The sequence below is a fragment of the Chionomys nivalis genome, chromosome 19 (assembly GCF_950005125.1).
Source record: "Chionomys nivalis chromosome 19, mChiNiv1.1, whole genome shotgun sequence".
In the NCBI taxonomy this organism is placed as follows: domain Eukaryota; kingdom Metazoa; phylum Chordata; class Mammalia; order Rodentia; family Cricetidae; genus Chionomys; species Chionomys nivalis.
The window spans coordinates 29,307,151-29,328,622 of record NC_080104.1 but is presented as its reverse complement, the minus strand read 5'-3'; the positions used below and the strand labels follow the sequence as shown (position 1 = coordinate 29,328,622).

General features: G+C 41.9%; 1 protein-coding gene across 14 annotated transcripts in view; it reads right to left on the bottom strand.

The window, feature by feature from the left end:
- The window catches only part of Dst (dystonin), a 392,323-nt gene that overhangs the window by 167,184 nt on the left and 203,667 nt on the right, over positions 1 to 21,472 (bottom strand). For all 14 annotated transcript variants that reach the window (XM_057751244.1, XM_057751246.1, XM_057751245.1 and 11 more), the window contains one exon: positions 8,890 to 9,056. In XM_057751244.1, coding sequence (XP_057607227.1) covers positions 8,890 to 9,056 — 167 coding nt within the window. The remainder of the gene's footprint in view (positions 1 to 8,889; positions 9,057 to 21,472) is intronic.

The window sequence follows — 21,472 nt, the reverse complement described above, 5'->3', positions numbered from 1 at the left end:
AACCTGAGTGCAGGCAGCGCAGGAAGGGTAGAAGCAGCAGCGGGGGAGCATGGAGAGAAGGCAAGGCTGGCACGAGCAAGGGGTCAAAGTGGATTCACAAGAACCTCTTAACGGGATAGAAAACTTTTTCCCCTAGGAACTACAGAAAGCCATTAAAGTGTGTTAAGTAGGATTATAATAAGAGAGTAAACGATCAGGTCTGAGATCAGATAAGGAAATTTAAAATGGTTCAGATATTATCATAGAATTCAGGTTGGAGAACATGGTGGCTTGCAGAGGAATGGCACAGATGGGGAGAGGAAGAGGGACCAGAAGATCATACCCACAACACCCTGTTCTGTAATGCAGATTGCAGTAACTAAAGCTGTTATATGGCTGAGAGAAAAGAGAGAAGGGAGGGGGCTGGACCCACAACAGTGAAAATACTCCAATACAGCAGCTAAGAGAGAAGAAACGAACGCCCAAGAGGCCAAACATTGACAAGTAAGACCAGACTTGTAATTGTACAGATTTAACCACATGGAAGTCACCCAAGGCCCTACAAGTGTTGGAGTAGATTATGGAATCAGATTCAGAGTAAGCACAGTGGAGAAATGAGTATCAAGAGAAAAAAATGAAGACAGACAACTCTTCCAAAAAGACTACTTGAGAATGAAAAAAAGCACCCCTATAACACACACACACACACACACCACACGTTGTTGTGTGCACATGCTGACACACACAAATAATGGGTTGTAGAAGGACACGTCTATAGATTCTTTTATTGGCAGAAACTACCAACATCCTTAAAATTCATTGAGAAAGATCAACTGGAGGGAAAAGTCAAACAAGCCCGGAGAAAGGAGGTGAGAAGAAAGACAGAGAGGAGTCACAGCACAGCAGCAGGGGCACCAGACAGGTGGAACACGATGGCTGTGCTTCACAGGAGCACAAGAGATGAAGATGGGTGCAAGGAGGTGGGGGTATATCCAGAAGAGAGAATAAAATCTTTCCCTGAAAGCAGATACCAGCTCATCTGTCAAGGGTAACGAGATGAGAAACAGAGGAAGAAGTAATACAGTGGGCAGGGAGACTCTCCCCTGACGTGTGACATTCCACGGTGTGCATCACAGCTTAGGGACAAGCACAGACAAGGCAGACGGCTGGGCTCATGCAGGAGCAGGCTTTGCGAAGAAAAATGACACACACTCAGCAGTTTGCAAAGAAGAGATTCACTCTATGAAGTTTTACTATAAAGACAAAGAAAACCCCCACTGCAATTACCCAGAGTCCAGTCTTAACACAGCTCTGCTGGAGAACATATTCCCCACACAAAGACACGTCCCGCAGCACATGCTTACATAACATCATCTTTTCAACAGATCACACAGTAAGCACATACATTCCCTATGCCTCACTCCTCCCGAGACAGCACAGCAGTTACCATAACAAATTCCTGAAGATGACTGTTCGGATCAAATCGTGTTCAGACTTCACACACTCTAATTGTTCTTATTGGAGCAACGAGCGCCTCACCTCCTTCCCTCCCCACCCATCCCCCCAAGGTCTGTAAGCTGCCTCCTCCCCTGTCCCCCAGCAAATAAACATGGCTTGCAGAAGAACCACACGGAGTTATGTAACAAGGGTGTAGGCATCCCTTTATGCACATATTTGGGCACGCATAATATTGAGAGAATCAAGGCCAAGAACTCCTAGGTAGCAACAGGATATCCAGATAGTTTTCTCTTGTTCTCAAAACTAGGTGTTTATTTCAAATATTCTATCTTTCCCCCCTACAAAGTACCACTCTATTACAAGGCAGAGAGCAAAGATTAGAACCACTATAATTTAGTGCAAGCTTTGTTGGCACGTCAAGATTAAAATCTAGCAATTGTGATAATTAAAAGGTAATTAAACAGTTACAATCACTTCCATACTGTCTCCTAAACCTGAATAGGTCCAGAGAAAATTGCTGGCTTTAACCAAGAGGGACCTCCTTCTAGTACCTGCAGATTGCATGAACTGCTCAGATCTTATCTGTAAAAAACCCCAAACCTCCCCCAAACAGGGAGGTGAGAATCAACTTACTTTCACTGTATTAAAACTAACAACTTCAACTACTTCATATCACATAGTAAGATGAGACTATGAACCTATAAGCAAGTCAAAGCCAACAAGTTGAGAAGCAAACAAACAGACCCAGGGAAGGATACCCATGCCTGCCCCACTCCTCTGGGGAAAGAGGATACTGAAGGGAAACAGGATGAAGAAAGGAGCTCAGAGACAGCAAGGCCTGGGTCAGCATCCCCCTGGGCTCTCCACTAGGTGCTCTTTTGTCACAGGCTCAAGGACAGCTCACAGGGAGAAGGGGACTAGTGCTTGCCATAGGCTGCCTGAATCTCAGGCACTGCAGCCTGCATGCTTGTATTGTATCACGGCAGCCTCTGTTGTTGGCATCCTGGAGTGTGTGTGTGTGTTTGCACGTGCGCATGCAAATAAACACGTGTGAAAGCTGAGAGGATACTGGGCGTCTTCCTCTATCCCACTCTACCTTATTTTCTAAGACAGGGACTCTTGTTAAGCTGGAAGCTCACTATTTCAGCTAGGCTGGCCCAGGATTCTCCCAGGATCCACCTGTCTCCATCACCTAATGCTGGGGTCACTGGCACATGCAGCCATGCCTCACTTTCGTGTGGGTACTGGCAATTTGAACTCAAGTCACCTTGCTTTCACAGCAAGCACCTTTACCCACCAAACCACCTGCCCAGGTGTAGCATTCCAACTTTTCAAGTGGTCACGTCACTCAGAAATGTCCTGCCCAATTCACTTTCCTTCTCTCAGCTCAAAACAGACCTGTGTTTTGAAGAACACCCTGAACATCAAACACAGAAAAACATGCCTATGACGTCAGCTTTGGTGTGTCTTTAAGAAATCAACATAAATAATTTAGTAAAGTGGAAGAGAACGGGAGTCAAGGTTCTCAGACCTAGCAGAATACAACTAAAAATCGAGACACACTTCTTTCTCAAAAGCCTCATGGCAGGGAAACGATACAGACCCGGGACCTTATTATTCACAGTTCCACACATTTGCCCAGCACACAAAGTTAAATTCAACATTTTGATAGCAAAATCCAAAAAGTATCCATTAATTATGCATTTTAAATAAACTATGTTCACAGAACAGAAAACTATGTGGCACCTCAAGAGAAATCACAGATAGAAGAAAAGTGGGGGCCTATGTCAGTAGTGTATACTGTAAACTTCAAGGCTTATGGGGCTCCTACGGGGGCAGCTGCACAAGTCACCCTCCTGGTACGGCCATGAATCACCTCAGTGCTCTGTCTCAAGAATGGAAGCAGTAGAACAAGGTGACCACTGACTTCACATCCTTAAGGCTAACCCAAGGCTCGTCACTGGGCATCTCTGTGGATTAGTCTGGGCAAGAGGGCAAGGAACACAGAAACAAAATAAAACAGGCTGGAATTTCCTCTGATACTTATTTGCCGAACTATACCCCCCAAATTACGTGTAAAAATAGATGCAATAAAAACAGCAACCAGATTTATGCCACTAAAGCCATATTCCTTATTTGGACACAAACAAATTCTTTTCCATGCAGTGCACACTGGCTCTTTAAGGGCTTGAAATGTGTTAATAGTTAGCAGTGGCCAGTTTTTTTTTTTCCTCTGAGCGCAATCACTCTGAGTTCATTTTGTAAATGAACAATTTGGTTGGCTTCACAAAATGAAATACTTTTTGCTGTTGCTGTTTGGTTTTGGTACTAGGAACGACCACGGTTTCTGGCCTCAGGGAGCAGAGCCTGTAACACCCAGGTGTGTATACACACCCTCCTGTGTCAGGACTCAGCCTGAGGACAGAGGGAAAGGAACTGCCAGTCAACACTAAACACCTTCCTCTGAGAACATTTCAGCCCCTGGAGGGCCTCCTCCCAGTACTGAACCAGTCCAATCCGGTTTAGTTTCTAAGGAGTGACAGAATCCAAGACAGAGTGACTCACCAGCCTGCAGGTCATATGATTAAACAAATGACTCTGACCACAGGCTGTGGGGGGGACTTACCCAATTAAAAGACTGTTAAACTTTTTAATATGATGAAGCATAGCAGTCCCAATAAATTTTAATTGAAAATGCAAATTATGAGCAGAATAATTAATACTAAATTATGTCCTTCTTAATTAGAAAGTAGTTTAAAGGACACACTCTTATAAACTATTGCTTAAATTTCCCAGTTTTAATTGGCTAATATGTTTAAAACATGCCCGTGGAAAGAATGCAGAGACTCTGCAGGAGATTGAAATAAATGAATGGATAAATTAAAACAAGAACAGGACAAGCAGAAACTAGTAAGTGGAAATGAACCCCCGCACCCAGCTTTCTGGCCCTGAGATTCTGAGTTTTTCCACCTTGCTCTGCAGGGCCAAGCTGCATTTCTCCAAGCTCTCTGGCCTCCCGAGGGAATGCATGGATGGGCTGCTGTGTGGAACCTGGCTTTCAGGAAGTCCAGAGACTACTGAAGTTAGCTCAAGGACAGAACTTCAAGCACACAGTCAGAGCTCCACCTCATTAGGACAGAGACTGGAGCACACCTAGGGCCGAGCAAGGCTGGAGCTCTATCTCCACCTCTCAGGAAGGTCGGCAGGGTACTCTCACCCTGTTAGAGAACACACGAGACGCGCGCTGGTTAGTGGTTCTTCACTAATTCTTCACATCCCCTACTCAGGGAATGCTCCTGCGACAATCTTTTCATCCAAACTCAATTTTCACTCTTCTTCTGAGCGACAAAGTTCTGAGTTTATTAATGGGGAGGAGTGTTTCAAATCTCCCAAGATTTTACTAAAGATCAAAGCGTTCAAGTTATTTGAACTGAACACACAAAACAGGCAGGCATATGCCATTTTTATTATTTCAACTCTTTCCGCTGAAAAACGAATGGAACAAACTGAAGTCCCTTGAAGGAACCGGGAACAGCAACAAAATCTCCTAACAACATTTAACTGTGGGAAATATATTTACCCGTAATCTATTTTAAAAAAAAAAAAAAAAAATTTCTTTTAATTTTTCTGTTCTTTAAAATCTCCCTACTTTCTCATTGTTGTTACCTGGACCATAATCTAGGCTCTTTATCTCTTCCAGATAACGTGACATATTAACATGATAGAATTTGTGATTTTGCTCTTACTTAAGCCAAGTATTTTAATATGTTTTAATTTTTAACTGTTCTTAACATATTACATGTTTTCACTATTAGCTAATCCTAAATTAAGCAACTAACATTGTCCCTCAATAATTTACAGGAAGAAACAAAAGCCCGGGTTGGCAGTTCCAGACATGCATGCATTTCCATGGATCTCTGCTAGCTCTCATTAGTCTTTGAGGACACATATCTGCATTGCTCTGGTCAACACTTCCATCTTTTAAAACTGTTAGCACATAGAAATTATATCAGTTAATGGCAAAATCCAGAACAGTCACATTAATTATTTCTTAAAAGGTATATAATATTGAGCATATTAAAAAGCATATGAATATTTTTTATTATTGATAAAAATGAAGGCACAGCTTTTTCATAAGACTTTATCTTTGTTTGTGTTTTGTAGCCCCAGCTGTTCTGGAACTCACTCTGTAGATCAGGCTAGCCTGAAACTCAGAAATACTCCAGCCTCTACATCCCAAGTTCGGGGATTAAAGATGTACGCCACCACGGCCCAGCTTGATATTGTTTTTCAAACTAAAATATTTATTTTTATTATAATATAGATTTCTGATGAAGCAGAAACATCTACCATGTGGTCTGTGTGTGTTTCATGAGTGCTTATCTTCTAAAACTATGTTCTTTTTACCTCTGTGGACAGTTTTAATATACAAAATCAACATTAACTTTAAAATTCCTCTACGTTTAATTTTGTATAATAATAGTTCTTTAGAGATAAAAATTAGAAAGTTAACTTATGTAAAAATTTTAGGATACTGAATTGTTAATAACATACTGCTTACTTAGGTTAGCAGCCTGTTTATTTTCAAATATTCTAGATATAATTCTAATAAAATTATGGTAGACTATCTAAAACAATTTACTTGACCAGTGGCTTTTCACAAAATAGTTTATATTAATCCAAAATTTTGAATGTGTGTGTGTACAACAAACCCAAAGTATGTTTGAAAATACCATAAGGAAACCTATTTCTATGTGTATAATTTCAAAGCTTAAAATCTGTCATGATTCTGCTTTTATGACAGATCAATATTTCCAAATCCTTAGATATTATATATGAAAGTCTTGCTCAATCACCATGGGAAGTAATAGTTGCTTACTTTGGAAAGACATACTTTTATTTTTAACCCCTGGTCTTCCTAGGGTGCGAGCACCACGGTCTCCATCTACCCCACCTCAGCCACTGCAGTCACCACCCTCTCTAATGGTCCTCCAACACCTATCTATTTGCTCAGAAAACGGGTCCACGTGCTAGCTCAGCTAAGTTTTATTACTAAAGCAAAATGAAATCCAATAAAATAGTAAAGCTTCTTATCCAAATAAATACAAGAGATGAAACCATTAAAATTATATGGGAATAGATAAGTAAAACCAACGGCCCCTAAATTATCATGACTGTTAATATCTAAAAGCCCACTTATGTTGATACTTTCCTTGCTTATGACTTTGTCTCCTTGGTCTTTGGAGTAAATTAAGGTATTAAGAAATAAGAAATAAGACTGGAGAGATGGCTCTGAGGTTAAGAGCACTGGCTGCTCTTCCAGAAGTCCTGAGTTCAATTCCCAGCAACCACCATTACAGGTGGTTCACAATCATCTGTAATAGGATCTGGTGCCCTCTTCTGGAGTGCAGGCATGCATGCAGGCAGAACCATGTATACTTAATAAATGAATAAATGTTTTTAAAAAATAATATAAACTTTGAAAAAAAAGAAATATGTGCAAGTCAAGCCTATCTGTTTAGTTCCTACACACACTGGAGGAAAGGAACTCTTTCGAAAGGCCCCAAAGCTTTAAAAGACCTCTTACAGATTTAGGCCTTTTTTAGTGAAAGAAACCAAGTATGGGACAGAGAATACTCTAACAGAACTTCAGCAACAGAGACCTTGAAAGCTTAGAGCTGGAATTCAATTTTACCAGGAATTCTGGAGGAGAAAAAGAACTACAATTCCAATGTCTGGGCTGGAGAGCGATGGCTCAGAGGCTCTGAGCAGGCTGCTGCTCTTCCAGAGGACCTAAGCCCACACAAAGGCTTACAACCCTGTTCTCCAAGGGTACCGGGCAAGCTAGTGGTTATAAACACAAAACACTCACACACATAAGATATTGTCTTTAAAAAGATCCCATTTCTCACCATAAGCAATGACAGTCAATTTAATATTTCTTGAAAATTTTAGGATCTCTGATGTACAGTGACTTATTTTAGTAATTAAAAAAAATACATATGGATGCCAATTTTCTCATATGATATCCTTAATGAGTACTGAAGAGACAGATTTCAGAGAATGAGAGAGAGAGAGAGATTATTCTATCCATCTATCTACCTATTTTTTTTATAGGCAAGTATGGAACCCAGGCTGGTTTCAAATTCAGCTTCCCGAATGCTGCTATTATGTGCTACCATGGCCAATACAGGTATCAATAGTTTTAAAGCAGATGATTTTAGAAAAGCTAGTCTCTACAACTATTATCCTACCTACAAGGTTTCAGAGAGAGAGCTCCACGGTCTTCCAGTGTTGAATGCCTGGGACAGACAGGGATATGTCTGTGCCACCATGAGACTCAGTGTCTGCACTGTACTCTAGACAAGGGCAGGCAGGTTGACCCAGGTTTTCTTCCTAATTCAGCAGCCTCCATCCATCTCTATCCCAAAATTGTTTCATCAAGGAAGGAGGCTATCAGACTGTTTAAAAACACACGTTGTTGAGTGTGGACCCATGAAGAGTTCATTACTGTTTTGTATAATTTTTATTATAGTCAATACCCTTTTTAGTTTAGTAAGGTTATAGCTTAGACTTAACATATTCGTGACTGCAATTTGGTTCCTCAATACAACACATTCTTTGTAAAATCAAGAAAAATAATCAAGGTTCCACCCACAGTTTTCAATAAACATTTTCTGTGAATTTAATTTCTCGTAAGATAGTAAAAGCAGACTCAAGAGTCAGCCTGCCAGGTTTGAATCCCAAGTCCACCACCTGCTAGTCTTGTGACTAGGCAAATATTTACCCAGTGTCTTGACTTCACATATAACTATGGAGACAAGAGGGGATGGTGTGAGAATTAATGAGTAGATACTATACACTCAGTGTTAATTCGAATGTTAACAGTAAGAGTTAATCAATTTCATAAGAAAACGGTTCACCAAGCCCAGATCAGCTGTCCAGCCACCCCTTGGAATGATACAATGATATGACTTGGAAATTCATGGGTTGTTAAGCCTGCGAACTATAAACCTTTGCTTTCTACTCATCAGTTCCCTATAGATAAAATCTAGATCATTGACCTGCAGACTGTAGGCACAAGACCTTAATACCTGCTAAATTGTAGAAAAAATCCAGACATAATACAGCTCTGTTGTTCTCTGTCTACCAGCCATGTTCTTCTGTGTGTGTGTGTGTGTGCGCGCGCGCGCGCGTGCGAGTACGTGCGTGCATGCATGTCTGTCTGTCTGTCCATCTTTGTATGTGTCTGTCTCTGTGTCTCTCTCTGTGTGTCCACATGCACTACAGTTTAGAGAACTAACTCAGCAGTGGGCCTACGCTGTCTTTCATTTTATCTTGACTTTCTGCTACGCACATAAACTGCTTTTTCAATAGTAACATGTTACTTAAAATGTTAGAAATGAAAGAATGACTTATATTTACATTAGGGAAAACACACAGATTCCATACCTGTATTTATGAATGATGGCATTAAATAGTTTCCCATCTCTCCAGCAAGTAGTGAAATTTTCACACCGTACTCCAGCATAACCTTCTGTTGCCTGCTGTGTCCACAGAAGCAACCTTTCTTTCGCAGACATGTCCTCTGACTCTCCAGTTACATGGATGTCTGATATCTAAATATAACAGAAGCATTAAATCATTAGGAAGGAAGGAAGAAAGGAAACTGCGAGAGTAAAAATCTACTATGTGCCAAGTACTTACATCCTATTTTCTTTGATCCTTGCAACCCTTGTTTTTTATACTAAATATATTTTCCCTGTTTTACAGAGGAAAACTGAATTTCAAGCAGGCTTCCGGATTTGACTTATCTGTATCCAAGTTAAAATCATCCAATTTATTTTTAAGTGTAAAGTACACGGATTTTACAAAGATAAACAACAACAAAACCCTGACATGCAGAGGGATTCAGACCACTCCAAACTGAGGCAGCACAATGAATTGTTGTAAGAGAAACAAGTCAAACAGAATTCCCAGAAATCTTCATGTAACAGCATGCTAACACACAAAATATAAAAAATACAGCTTGAACTTTTATTCTTATACCTGAAGCAAATTATTCAACTTCTGTTTAATGCATTGCACTGGTATTTTATTTATGCTATAACAAATAAAGCTTGCCTGAAGCTCAGAGTGCAGAGCTAAGCCACTAGTTAGCCATAGAGGCCAGGCAGTGGTGGCACACACCTTTAATCCCAGCACTCGGGAGACAGAGGCAGACAGATCTCTGTGAGTTCAAGTCCAACCTGGGCTATATGAGATTGATAACAATCTGTCTAAGAGAGAAACAGAGCTCACACAGGTGATCCCAGCTCTTGGGGTCACATGCCTTTAATCCCAGCACCAGGGAGGTGAAAAAAAGAGTGATATGGTTGGGCAGAGAGAGGAATAAGGTGGGCGGAGACAAGAGCTCAGGGCATTCAGTCTGAGGATCCAATCTGAGATTCAGTCTGAGGCAGTCTGAGGATACATAGGGACAGGATCGCCCCTTGGGTCTGAGCACTGGTACAGGTAAGAACTCTAGTGGCTGCTCTGTTTCTCTGATCCTTCAGCTTTCACCTCGATAGCTGACTCCAAGTTTTTATTATTATTAAGACTAATTAGAATTCGTGCTACAATGCTTACTAAATTCCTTACTAAAGCCTTCACTATTTAGCAGATGCTAGACAAATACATTCGTGCTGTTTTACCCTGAGAATTAGAGTTCTCACCTCAAATCAACAACTTGCTTTTCACCCATTCTTTTATACAGTTGTTCCCGAATATCTTTTTAGTGATTCATTGTAGTCAACATAGTATATTTTAAAAGCTTCATTTTATTTGTATGTTTATACACAACACAGAGATCAGGGTAACTATATTGTATTGATTAAATTTATTTAGTGCCACACCACAAACTAGGTCGCAAAGGTGACACAACACGCCGTGGTGACCCTCATGCTAACCCAACAGAAGCTGCCCTGCAGGTTTGTCCGCATGCTACAGGGTAGCGGCGTTAACCTGCTTTTGTGTTATATCAAAACTTAATATCATTAAAACAATTCTACATTCTTTGCTAGTGAGATCTCTTAAAACAACTTAAGTGAATTTTTTTCAGATGAAAATAGGTCAGAAGTAAAAGTCATAAATTACTCTATGTACAATTTGATCTAACAAATATTCCGTGTCAAGAATAAGGACATGGTGCCCTCTCTCATTTTTAACTATATTCTGTAACATTTCTGGCTGACAGCCTATAAACTATTTGGAGCTCCTTGTACAGCTTTAGTAGAACTTCCATGTGTGTTTTATTTGCACAGTTCTGAGAGCCCCTTCCCACTGAGCGACAAACAGGACAGGGATCTGCATTGTTCTCCAAGAGCCCCTTCCACTGAGTGACAGAAAAGAACACAGGGCTCCATGGTACACACTGTCCCAAGAGGAACTCTTTCATCTGGGTCCTTCTTGGCATGGTGCTAACTACTCAGGTCACAAAGTGATTTCAGCAGGGGCTCCCCAGTAGATTCACAGTTGGGATTAACATCAATATGTGATTGTTCCCTCCATCAGAGAAATGTCTGACACCAAGAGATGGAGAACAGAAAGCAAGCCAGGATCTAGAAGAGATTTGCAAATAAGGAGGGGTGTGTGTGTGTCAGAGAGAGAGAGAGTCACAAACCCATCTGCAACAGAAACAAAGGCCCAAATCAGAGCTGCTTCTGGTTTGAGAGCCAGCTTCTTCATCTATCAAATGAGGGGGTAGGGCGCTGATGACAAGGTTGAAGGCCTCTTTCCATCTAAAATCTTACTAAGACACTATAAACACAACAAAGAACCCAGAGATCAAACACAGAGTCAAGCAACTGAAAGTGGAGAACGGGACAGGGTCAAGCCCCTTCCTTATTCTTCCCAGCTACAACAGCCAGGGAGGGGCGTGGCCAATCCAAGGACCCAAGGAACAAAGGCTACAGCAGAGTTCTTCCCGGGCTGGCAGATGCGACCTTGTCTACTGTTGTAGTAGATGAAGGTGGGGCCTCACTACCCCCACACCTAGGGTTCTACAGGACAGTCAGCCTGGTAGAGCTCCAAGCTGAGCAAAGTCTGCCACACTGGCCTTTAAATGTCTGGGAATTGAAAGAGAAGCACTGTCTCCATTTTAATCATCTTCCCTAGGAACTTGTGCTAACCTCTACATCATTATGAGAATTATGTACATGGACATACCACATAACATACAGAAGAATTATGTTTTTATTTTCCATGTGGAAAACAATTACCACTATTTTCTACTTAATTACTTCTGAGGATATTGAGACATAATTATGTTAGATGACTTAGTGACACAGCCCACACCAATTTGCTTCTTCATGATTACATACTCAAGTCATGCAGCTGTTTAAGAATGCTCCCTCCCCTAACAGTATGAGAGTCATTACATTCTCTATGAGAATTCCAAATTAGCATGGTGTGATCATACATGCTCAGTGTATGCTGGATATTTTATTCAGTATCAGCATGGTTTATTAAAACCTGGAACACAGGAAATACATATTGAATATGTTTAATTTCTGTTGTTATTTCTTTTTAAAAGGGAGGAGCAAAACCCTGCACTTCAAATTTATTTTCCCCAGTTCTCAATGTATCAAGGATTGTTTCTGCTTTTTCTAGAAGACTGAGGAACATTCTGGGCCAGCCTAGTTACAAGAGTAATTATCCATTAACTAGGAAAGACAGCACATTTCAGCGATAAGGTGCCAGGGTAAAGGCGTGAGTGCTGTTCTCCCTGAGAGGTGTCAAGGTGAGTTTACAGGTCTGCAACAGTTACAGAAAATAATTGGTCTTGTTATTAAATAATTGCCAGCAGATGAATTCTAGACTGCCACTCACACACACTAGTTCAGACTGTTACACACACACACAATGTTTAAACTCTAATTTAAAAACACACATTTAATTATGTTATGAACCACGGTTTGTCCTGAAGACTAACACACCACACCAGCTTGCTTTCCTCTTCTCTGGCCATTCTCAGGTAACTGTCCATCGCCTGCTGAGCCTTCCCATCTATGCTGTGTGCTCGCTTCACTTCTGATCTGCCTCCCACAACTCCAGACTCACCAGAAATCGCAGCCCCTGAGAAACAACGCCTCTTAAGGGCCTCATATCGCTCCTCATTTTTGAGTGTCAGGTCTCCCCCCACTACCATACCTCTCCTCTAGGCCTGCATGTGTGTTTCTCAAACTTATACCTATGGGTACAAAGACCTCAACTTTTCACATTATAGGACACCCTCGTTCTACTCAGAAATGATGTACCCACAACTGTTAAGCACTTGAGTGTGAATACACGCCCAACCCTCAGCTCCACTCATACGGAAAACTCAGTCCTTTCTTTTCACTCAGATTCAGTATCCTTGGTATGAGCTTCAAACAAGTTACGCCCTTCTATCTCAGAGAATAACTTCTGGCAGACAGGCTCCCGCTGAGCTCCATGCCAGCCTCAGATGCTACCCATGACCACTGTGATGTAGATTACAACCTTTAAAATTCAGTGCGCTTGAAACCGGAGTTTTCTTTCCCCTTCATGCACCCCGTCTAGATTCCTACCACAGAGAAGCACCCCATCTGATGTAGGTGGGTCTTCTATCTATCTGTTGCTTTCATTGGTTAATTAATAAAGAAAACTGCTTGGCCTGATAGGGCAGAATTTAGATAGGCGGAGTAAACAGAACAGAATGCTGGGAAGAAGGCAATGAGGCAGACGGACGCAGGTTAAGATCCTTCCCCGTAAGCCACCACCTCGTGGTGCTACACAGATTATTAGAAATGGGTTAATCAAGATGTGAGAATTAGCCAGTAAGAGGCTAGACCTAATGGGCCAAGCAGTATTTAAGAATACAGTTTCCATGTAATTATTTCGGGTATAAAGCTAGCAGTGCGGGAGCTGGGCGGGAACACAGTCCACTGCTCCTTCTACACCCATCACTGGCACAGTCGCCCCCCATGAAAAACTCTGTCAACCATGATGCATCTCCACGTTCTCCTCCAACCCCACCCTCAGTAACTCTCATACCCAGAACAAAGAACAAGAACTGCAACGTCGCAGCACAGTGTCACAGAGCCTTGCTCGACACTCCTGGTCCCTTCAACCACAGCACAGGGGGAGATGTGGGAGGGAAGGAGGTCCTTGTGCTCACAGATAGAGCACTAGGGGAGCCAAACAGTGATGTTAAACACACAGGGCTGTCCCTTCAGAGGGAGGAGTGTGTAAGCTGTTTTCTGCCCATGGTTAAGGAGCTGCTCTTCAACCTGAACAAATGCAGTGCCTGAAGTCCAAGTAAGCTCCAGTGTCACTTTCAATGTAAAACACTGCTCAGGTGGCCTTACCATGATCCTGGCCGCAGCAAAACTTCCATCATCTTCCAGAATGGAATTTCTCTTTTGATTGAATCCTGAGGGCATTGTATTATATCTTGGCATGGGGCTTAAAACTTCTTACTCACTGCTAACACTAGCCTTTAACGGAAGGGGATATTCTTTAACTTTTCAACTAAGCAAATTCTCTCAGAAACTTTTGTTACTTTTCTGCTTCAACTGTGAAAATTCAGAAGCTTCTGTTACTTTTCTGCTTCAACTGTGAAAATTCAGAAGCTTCTGTTACTTTTCTGCTTCAACTGTGAAAATTTAGATTCTACTTCAATTCATTATTACTACAAGATATAATTAGTTCCACTCACACGTGAAAGTGTTAACTCATTAAGTGTATTCACACAGAAACACCTTGTGGTAGTTTGAATGTAACTGGTCACCATAAGCTCAAAGGAAGTGGCACTATTGGGAGGGGTAGGCTTGTTAAAGTAGGTGTGGCCTTGTTAAAGAAAGTGTGTCACTTTGGGGACAGGCTTTGAGGTCTCATTTGCTGAAGCTTCACTTGGTGTCATAGTCCATTTCCTGTTGCCTTCTGATCAAGATGTAGACAGCACCTTGTCTGCCTGCATGCCTCCATGCTCCCCATCATATTCTCTGCCATGATAATGATGAACTAAACCTCTGAGACTGTTTAGCAAAGCCCCCGTTAAATCTTTCTTTCATAAGAGTTGCAGTGGTCATGGCTCTTCACAGCAATAGAAACCCGAGTTAAGATGCATCCCAACCATCGTGTGCGTTTTGCTATTCACACACGGACGATCCCAACTTCACAGAATGAATGAGGAAACGCTGTTTGCTTCTCATAGAGCAAACCTATTTCAGGGCAGCGCCCTGGCACAGCAGAGTGTGCAGCAGCAACCGCCATCACCACCGCTCTGTATGTGCTCCTCCGTGATACACGATTCCAAATTGGAAAGAAGAGTCTTTGGGATTTCTGCATCAAATACAAATACTTTTTAGAGCCCCCCACAAATGCTGGCTTACAAAGAGCACTACCCAGTTACTAAAATGCCTGCAGAGTAGTTAACAGCCATCCAACTATACCAAGGGTTTGCCCTACCTGCGTGAGCAGTGCAGTTCACTCTTTCTGTTTGTTTGGTTTTTGTTCTGTGAGACAGGGTCTCACTGTGTAGACCAGGCTGGTTTTGAACTCACAGAGATCTTCCCGTCTCTGCCTCCAAAGTGCTGGGATTAAAGACATGCACCACCATGCCTTAGTGAATTCTTTATTCTACAGAAACCCTGTCTCGGGAGAAAAAAAAGAAAGCACCACATGCTCCTTCTCTCTAGGTCTGTAAGTGATTTCTACCCTTAGAATGTTCTCTTCCTAGTCTGCCTAATACAGACCCATCAGGTAGGTATTAAGTAGATGCCTACTAGGTGAAAAGGCATGGATTGGGGGAGAGAAGACCAAGTATAAATCAGAAATATTGTATGTTGTCTTTTGAACCTCTGCAAACTTAGCCATTGTAGGAAATGAAGTGATTATGGTCAGCTCGGCTTTCCAGTAGAAGCTTCTAGACTGACCACTGTGCACAAGGGTCCCGCAGGGAACCAGTACCAAGTAGAGATGCTACACCTCACCTTCATCATCAAACCAAAACAAACCAAAAACAAAAAGTCCCAAACTTGACAGGACATAACCTGGAAACTCCGCTAACACATCTGGGTTCTCGAATTTCACTGACAGTGGATTGCTAAATGGCCTAGTTGCTGGGAGTGAGTAACAACAGTATCACTGTGAAGCCACGCGATCTGGAAATGAGAAAGGCCCCCGAGCAGTCAACATCACCAGACAACCGGGAAAGGGAAGAGCCTATTTTCACAGAAGCTGTCACCATCACGGCATGCACGTAGCACAGCTGATCCCCAAACTCCAACACTCCCTGAAATTTTTCACCTTTATTTAACTTGGTTAAATTTATCTTGGTTATGGGAGTTCTAGGCCACAAGCATGTTATGGAAGCATTCTGACACAGAGTTCTATCATAGCCTCATGTGTACACTTAAAACACGTATATATTTAATATTCAAAATTGCAATTTTATTTTTAATATTTAAAAATAATTATGTCATTTTAAAAACTTTATCAACTTGATAAGTAACTAATGTGTACAAAAAGTAGAAAAACCAACATAAGCTATTTCCTGTAGGCAAGGCTATAAAAAGAAGATCAAGGAATCACAGAATTCAAACTGACAGAAAGCAAAGCCACTTGGGGAAAAGTTGTCCCTTTAGTGAAGGCCATAAAGTGAAAGTAAATAAGACACTGTGCCCAGGGTCTAACATTTTGCTTGCAACTAGGTTCCCTAAATTCCAGCTCACGGTTTCTGAGAGTGAAATTTCTCCTCATCTTTAGGAAAACATATTATCACTGCCACTGATGAATTTGTTTTTCTCAGCAGCCAGAGTGCACACCACTAACTCAACAGCTTTAATTACCTTCACCTTCCAGTATTAACAGAAAGGAGGCCACTGCTGGGAAGACGCTGCTCCAGAGACTCACCCCATAAGGGCAGGTATCCCTTTGTTCCACCTCAACATTTACAGTCAAACTTTCCTGCATGGGGAATGTCTGTTTCAACAGGGACAGTGCAGCTAATACATAGAAAATCAGACCTTTTTTGAGGCATCAACACACTTGACTCTCTCACATAAATAGGAGACAGAGGGTTCATTAAAAAACAAAACCAAAAAACTTCCCAGTAAACTGGGTGTGGTGAGGCAGGAAGATCACTTGAGTCCATAGAGCCAAGGCCAACTTTGAAAACATACTAAGAGATTCCATCTGAAATAAATTGTTACAATAAATAAATAAATACAGTTACGCTCCTTCACTGACAGCCTTCTCCCTACAGACCTGCAGATCTGTGGAGGCCTAAAATGAGCCTATTTCCACCTTGTCTGAATGTCAGAGTTTGAGGTTGCTCAAAATGCTTGACAACAACCAGGGCTACACATCCTGACCTAGGGTGTGGCTGCTTAGTCCTTTTGACAAAAAGATGGCCCATACAGGTAGACACTTCCCCCAACCAATGGTTGGAAATTCAAGCACACTCCTGTACCTTCTTTTGAGATGGGGGTTTGACCTTGGGAGAGACTGTCTTCTGGACGCTTGGTTTAGGGTGCCTGAACAACAGAATGCTTTAGTCAAGAATTAATGCCTTGCTGGCACAAGTTACTGTTCACGTAGTCCTTCGTATCATGTTAATGCAGTCTTTTGGTTTCTTCCCGTTTTTGTATTGAGGTATAAAAGTGTATGGAAAATAAAATCTGCATTCCGTATTCAGTGAATTCAGCTGAGTTGCCTAAGTCTTAGCGATTCTTTCTGATCTAGGCTCCTCCTACTTTACATTCTAATCCTCATGCCCCTACCCTGGTAAGTGGTGTGCTTGTCGAAGCATGGTCCCCTGACACAGATCTGCCTCTCTTATTCTAGTGTGCAATGTCTTTGAAGTGAATCTTCTATTAAGGTGTAAATAAGCCAAGGTAACTTCAAGAACTGGTTTTTCCCAACAGGAGAATTTCTGTTTGAATATGTTGAAGCTTTAAGGTGCCTCTGGTATTTGAAGACGAACACACACTGATCTACAATAGTTCAAGAAAGGAGTGAGAGAGGAGAAACGAGGAGGAGGAGGACGGGATGCAGCGTCCTTATTGCTATGTAAAAGGTTTCATGACAGCGGGAAACGTCTCGGTAAAACCTGAAAACTTACAGAGCTCGTTGCTTCAGAGGACAGTTAGAGGGTCTCTCTGCATTCGCAGGAAAAGATGGTGAAGGGATGAAGGCCACGGCGCACCTTGCATCCCGTCTACTCCTACATTACCTCATTTAAAACAAGCAGCTACGCCCATTTTAGAGATGTGGATAATAAGACTTCTAAGTTTTGTGACTGAAGATCTTATGTGTTCTTTATTCTACCATGGGGATTCCACAGCATCCTAAGAGGTTTAGCCCACTGATGAACCATCTCATTCTACTAATGCAGGACCTGACATCTGAGACCTATGGCAATGCGGAAATGACGGCTAGTCAGAGGACTACCTACACAGAACACAAAGTCTTTAACCCCTTAGGTGGGCTTTACTGACTAGTCTCTCATCATTTTGACATAAGCTAGAGCTATCTGGGAAAGGATAGTCAACTGAAAGAATGTTCCCGACTGTCCTGTAGGCAAGGATCTGGGGGCATTTTCTTGGGGATTGATGTGGGAGAGCTGAGCTCACTGTGGGTAGTATAATCCCTGGGCTGGTCATCCTGTAAGGAAGCAGGATAAGCAAGCCAGTAAGCAGTGTTCCTCTCGGGCTTCCGCTTCAGTCCCTGCTTCAATGTCCCTGCCCGACTTCCCTAGATGATGAACTGTAGATGTGTGAGCCAAATAAACCCTTTCCTCCCCAAGTTGCTCACTGTTTTCATGTTTTAACACAACAACAGAAACCCTAAGACAGAGTTGGATGGAAAAAATGCCATCAAACAGAAATTACGATTCTTTGCATGTGGTATTAGAAGAAAATATTCTGTGTGAGACTTTTGATAGTATTAAGAACGGAAGCCACAGTTGGAGAGAAGGAGTGCACCATCGTTCTCCTAACCCAAGAAGTTTTTCACCCAGGGACGTCTGGAGATGGAGAGTAGACCACAGCTGCGGAACCTGGCAGCATGCAGTGAATCCCATCCTTCCTAACCAGTGGCTTCTCTGGGCATCAGTTTCCTTTTGTATAAAACAAGGAAGCAATGGCATCTCATAGAGGTCTCAGGACAGTGGGTACTCCAGGGTAAACTGAGGCCAGTGTACAAGGGGGAGTGCTACTTAAACTCTGATCTACCCACTTGCCACTGCGGTGGGCGAGTCGGCTTCCACGCGGAGCCATCGGCACAAGCACGTATTTTCAGGTAATGATGTTGTTTCTGAAGACAACTCTTTCAGAAAGCATTTTGGCAGAAATAAGTGTAATCAACACATTTTTAGTGGCTGCTTCCAAGTTTAAAAAAATGTGTTAGAATGCTCTGCAAAATACTTTAAGTGAAAATGTTGCTCAAACACTATGAAACCGTAACAATTACAAACCACCTACATGAGGAAAAGGACTAAAGTGATTTACACATTGGCAAAAATTCAGGCTGGGGTTTTAGGTAAAAAAAAAAAAACAAAAAAAAAAAACCCTGCTAAAAACAAAGTGCTAAAGCTGAGGGCTACTCAGGATACCCTCATTTTTGTCCGAACATAGAAAAATACCCGTTTCTTTGGTAGAAGAAAGGAGTTCACAGTTTTATAGGTCCTCCATCAAGTTTAAAATACACAACATTATAAAGCTGACTGGGGTCCAAATCCTATGTGATTACATTTTCATTAATTAAATAACTATAGAAAGTCAAAAATCAATAAACACATTTTCATTAAGAAGATAAAATGGTTCAGAAAGAAACAAATTACTCAGTTATATAAAAGATGATCTTCAGTTTCAGGACACAGGGTCAGCCTAGCACAGGTCAGAAAGAAGACATTCTGAGTTTAGCACAATCCTATGAATTCTGAAACTGAAGCATAAAGAAAAAAAATAATGAATATATCCATTTCAGTGTGACTGAATGTTTCTGTGTTCCTCTCACATTCTGAGATGGCTCCAATTTGGTTTCAAAACTTCAGATCTAAAGGTTAATGTAATCAAAAGACCCACTCCTCATTTGTCCAGAGACTGCTAACATCTCCACAGCAGCCACACTTCTAGTCCTCATCCTCCTCCTCTCCAGCATGCCTGGTTGACGTCAGCACCACTGACTGGCAATTCATCCAACGACAGAAAGGCAGACAGAAGTATTACTTTCACTAGCTAACACATCAGGCTTGTGGGAAGGAAGTTCAACCCCATCCAGAAGCCAGAGTTTCAAGGACTTAGGCTTATAGCCTGGTCCCCACTTGTGGCAAATAGTAGACTGTATCATGCAGAAAAGGGTGATCTACTCAACTCAGGGCCTTGTTTTAACCCAACATACAGTACAGAGTAAATGTTCGTCAGAAAGGAAGGGGAAGAAATCACTAAAAATAAAAAAGTGTACATTTACACACGAGAATTCACAGAAATGTAAAACTGGGAAAGGCGAGGGCAAGAAAAATTCGGCTTGGTCAAAGCGAGGTTCTCTATGTGCTAGTCAAGTAGGCTGAGTGGTCTAACCCCTCTGAGCCTCACCTAGAACCACTTCACAGGCATCCTCAGAAAATGAATGTTGTGGGGGAAGAGGCTAGCATAGCAGAACCCGAAGAGTAGCATTAGGGTTAATAGAAGAACCATGATCTGCTCCAATAACTTCTAAAAGAATATGAAATTACAGAAATGATAATGCCTAACTCTGTTGCAAGTGTGTTTTGCACAGTGGCATGCCTTTGGTAGGGCCCACCAAGAGCATCCTCTTCACCCAATTCCTGTTCGCTCGGTGTGTGTTCATATAAGTAACTTAAATGTCCTTATACTGTTAAATGTTATAATTGTCTGTTCACTGTATCTCATTTCAGATAACAAAAACTCCTGTTTTAAACTGGTATGTACTTTTAAGTCTCTTCTTACAACATGGAGGACCCTGAGGAGTAAGTGGCTCTAGATGCCAACCAAGTAAGTTCTCTGTTGTTTTTAAATCAGTAACTCAAGTAAATTTTTATCCTCCCAAAGATCTCTGATGCAGCTGGACAGCTGAGAGGTTCTATCAGTTTAAAAGGACAACCTTATGAAATAAATTTCAGTAAAATACAAATACAAGGCTTGCAAGTTATAAAAGTGTGAGGACAAACACAAGTTACTAAATCTCTCTCACACTGCCTTCTATAGTCTTAAAAATACTTTTCATTGTAGAAAAATATTTGTCACAGTCATTCTGACATAAATATGCTACTGTCTACACAATGCATATGTCTAAAACTTCTGTTTCCACAAACCCAAAGAATTCTTGTGAGTTCCAGGGAGCCAAATTGAAGAATCCACCTTAAACAAGTCAGATACATTCCTCTCAATTCCCTGATCCTAATATTTTTTTTTCCTAAACTTAACTTTGTCCTCTGTTCTGCCAATACCTTAAACAGGTGTAAGAGACACCAGACATTTCCATACCACAAACACTGGACAGGAGCAAAGAGACCATCTATGCCAGGATGTGACCAGCACCCAGCCTTCTCAGGTTCCCCTCAAAGACAACACCCACAAATAAGCAGGAAGTAGTCTTGAGAATCTGCAGCCCCAAATCCTTTAACCTGTGGAGCCTAACCTCCCACATTTTTATTATAAAAAAGAGCCTGGAATGTAATGATCTGTCCTGTCCCTTTAAGAGACAAAGCACGCCCACTCCCTCTCCCTCCCAGCCACCTTCGGAGACCTGCGGCACGGTCTCGTGGCATGCCCATCTGTCTGTCTCTCCTTGTGATCTGCTGCAGGAGGCACTTGGGGAACTGCGCTAGTCCCTGCTTAGGACTGGATGCTCTTGGGACCCGCCGCCCACTGTCGCTGCTCAGGGACCTGAAATGTCTCTGCTGCTGCAACCACTAGGGATCCTGCAGCATTTTACTTAATCCATTACAAAGACCACCTGTTTGCAAGGACTACCTAAGCCTTGCCTCTTGTGTTCATCATTCCCACCC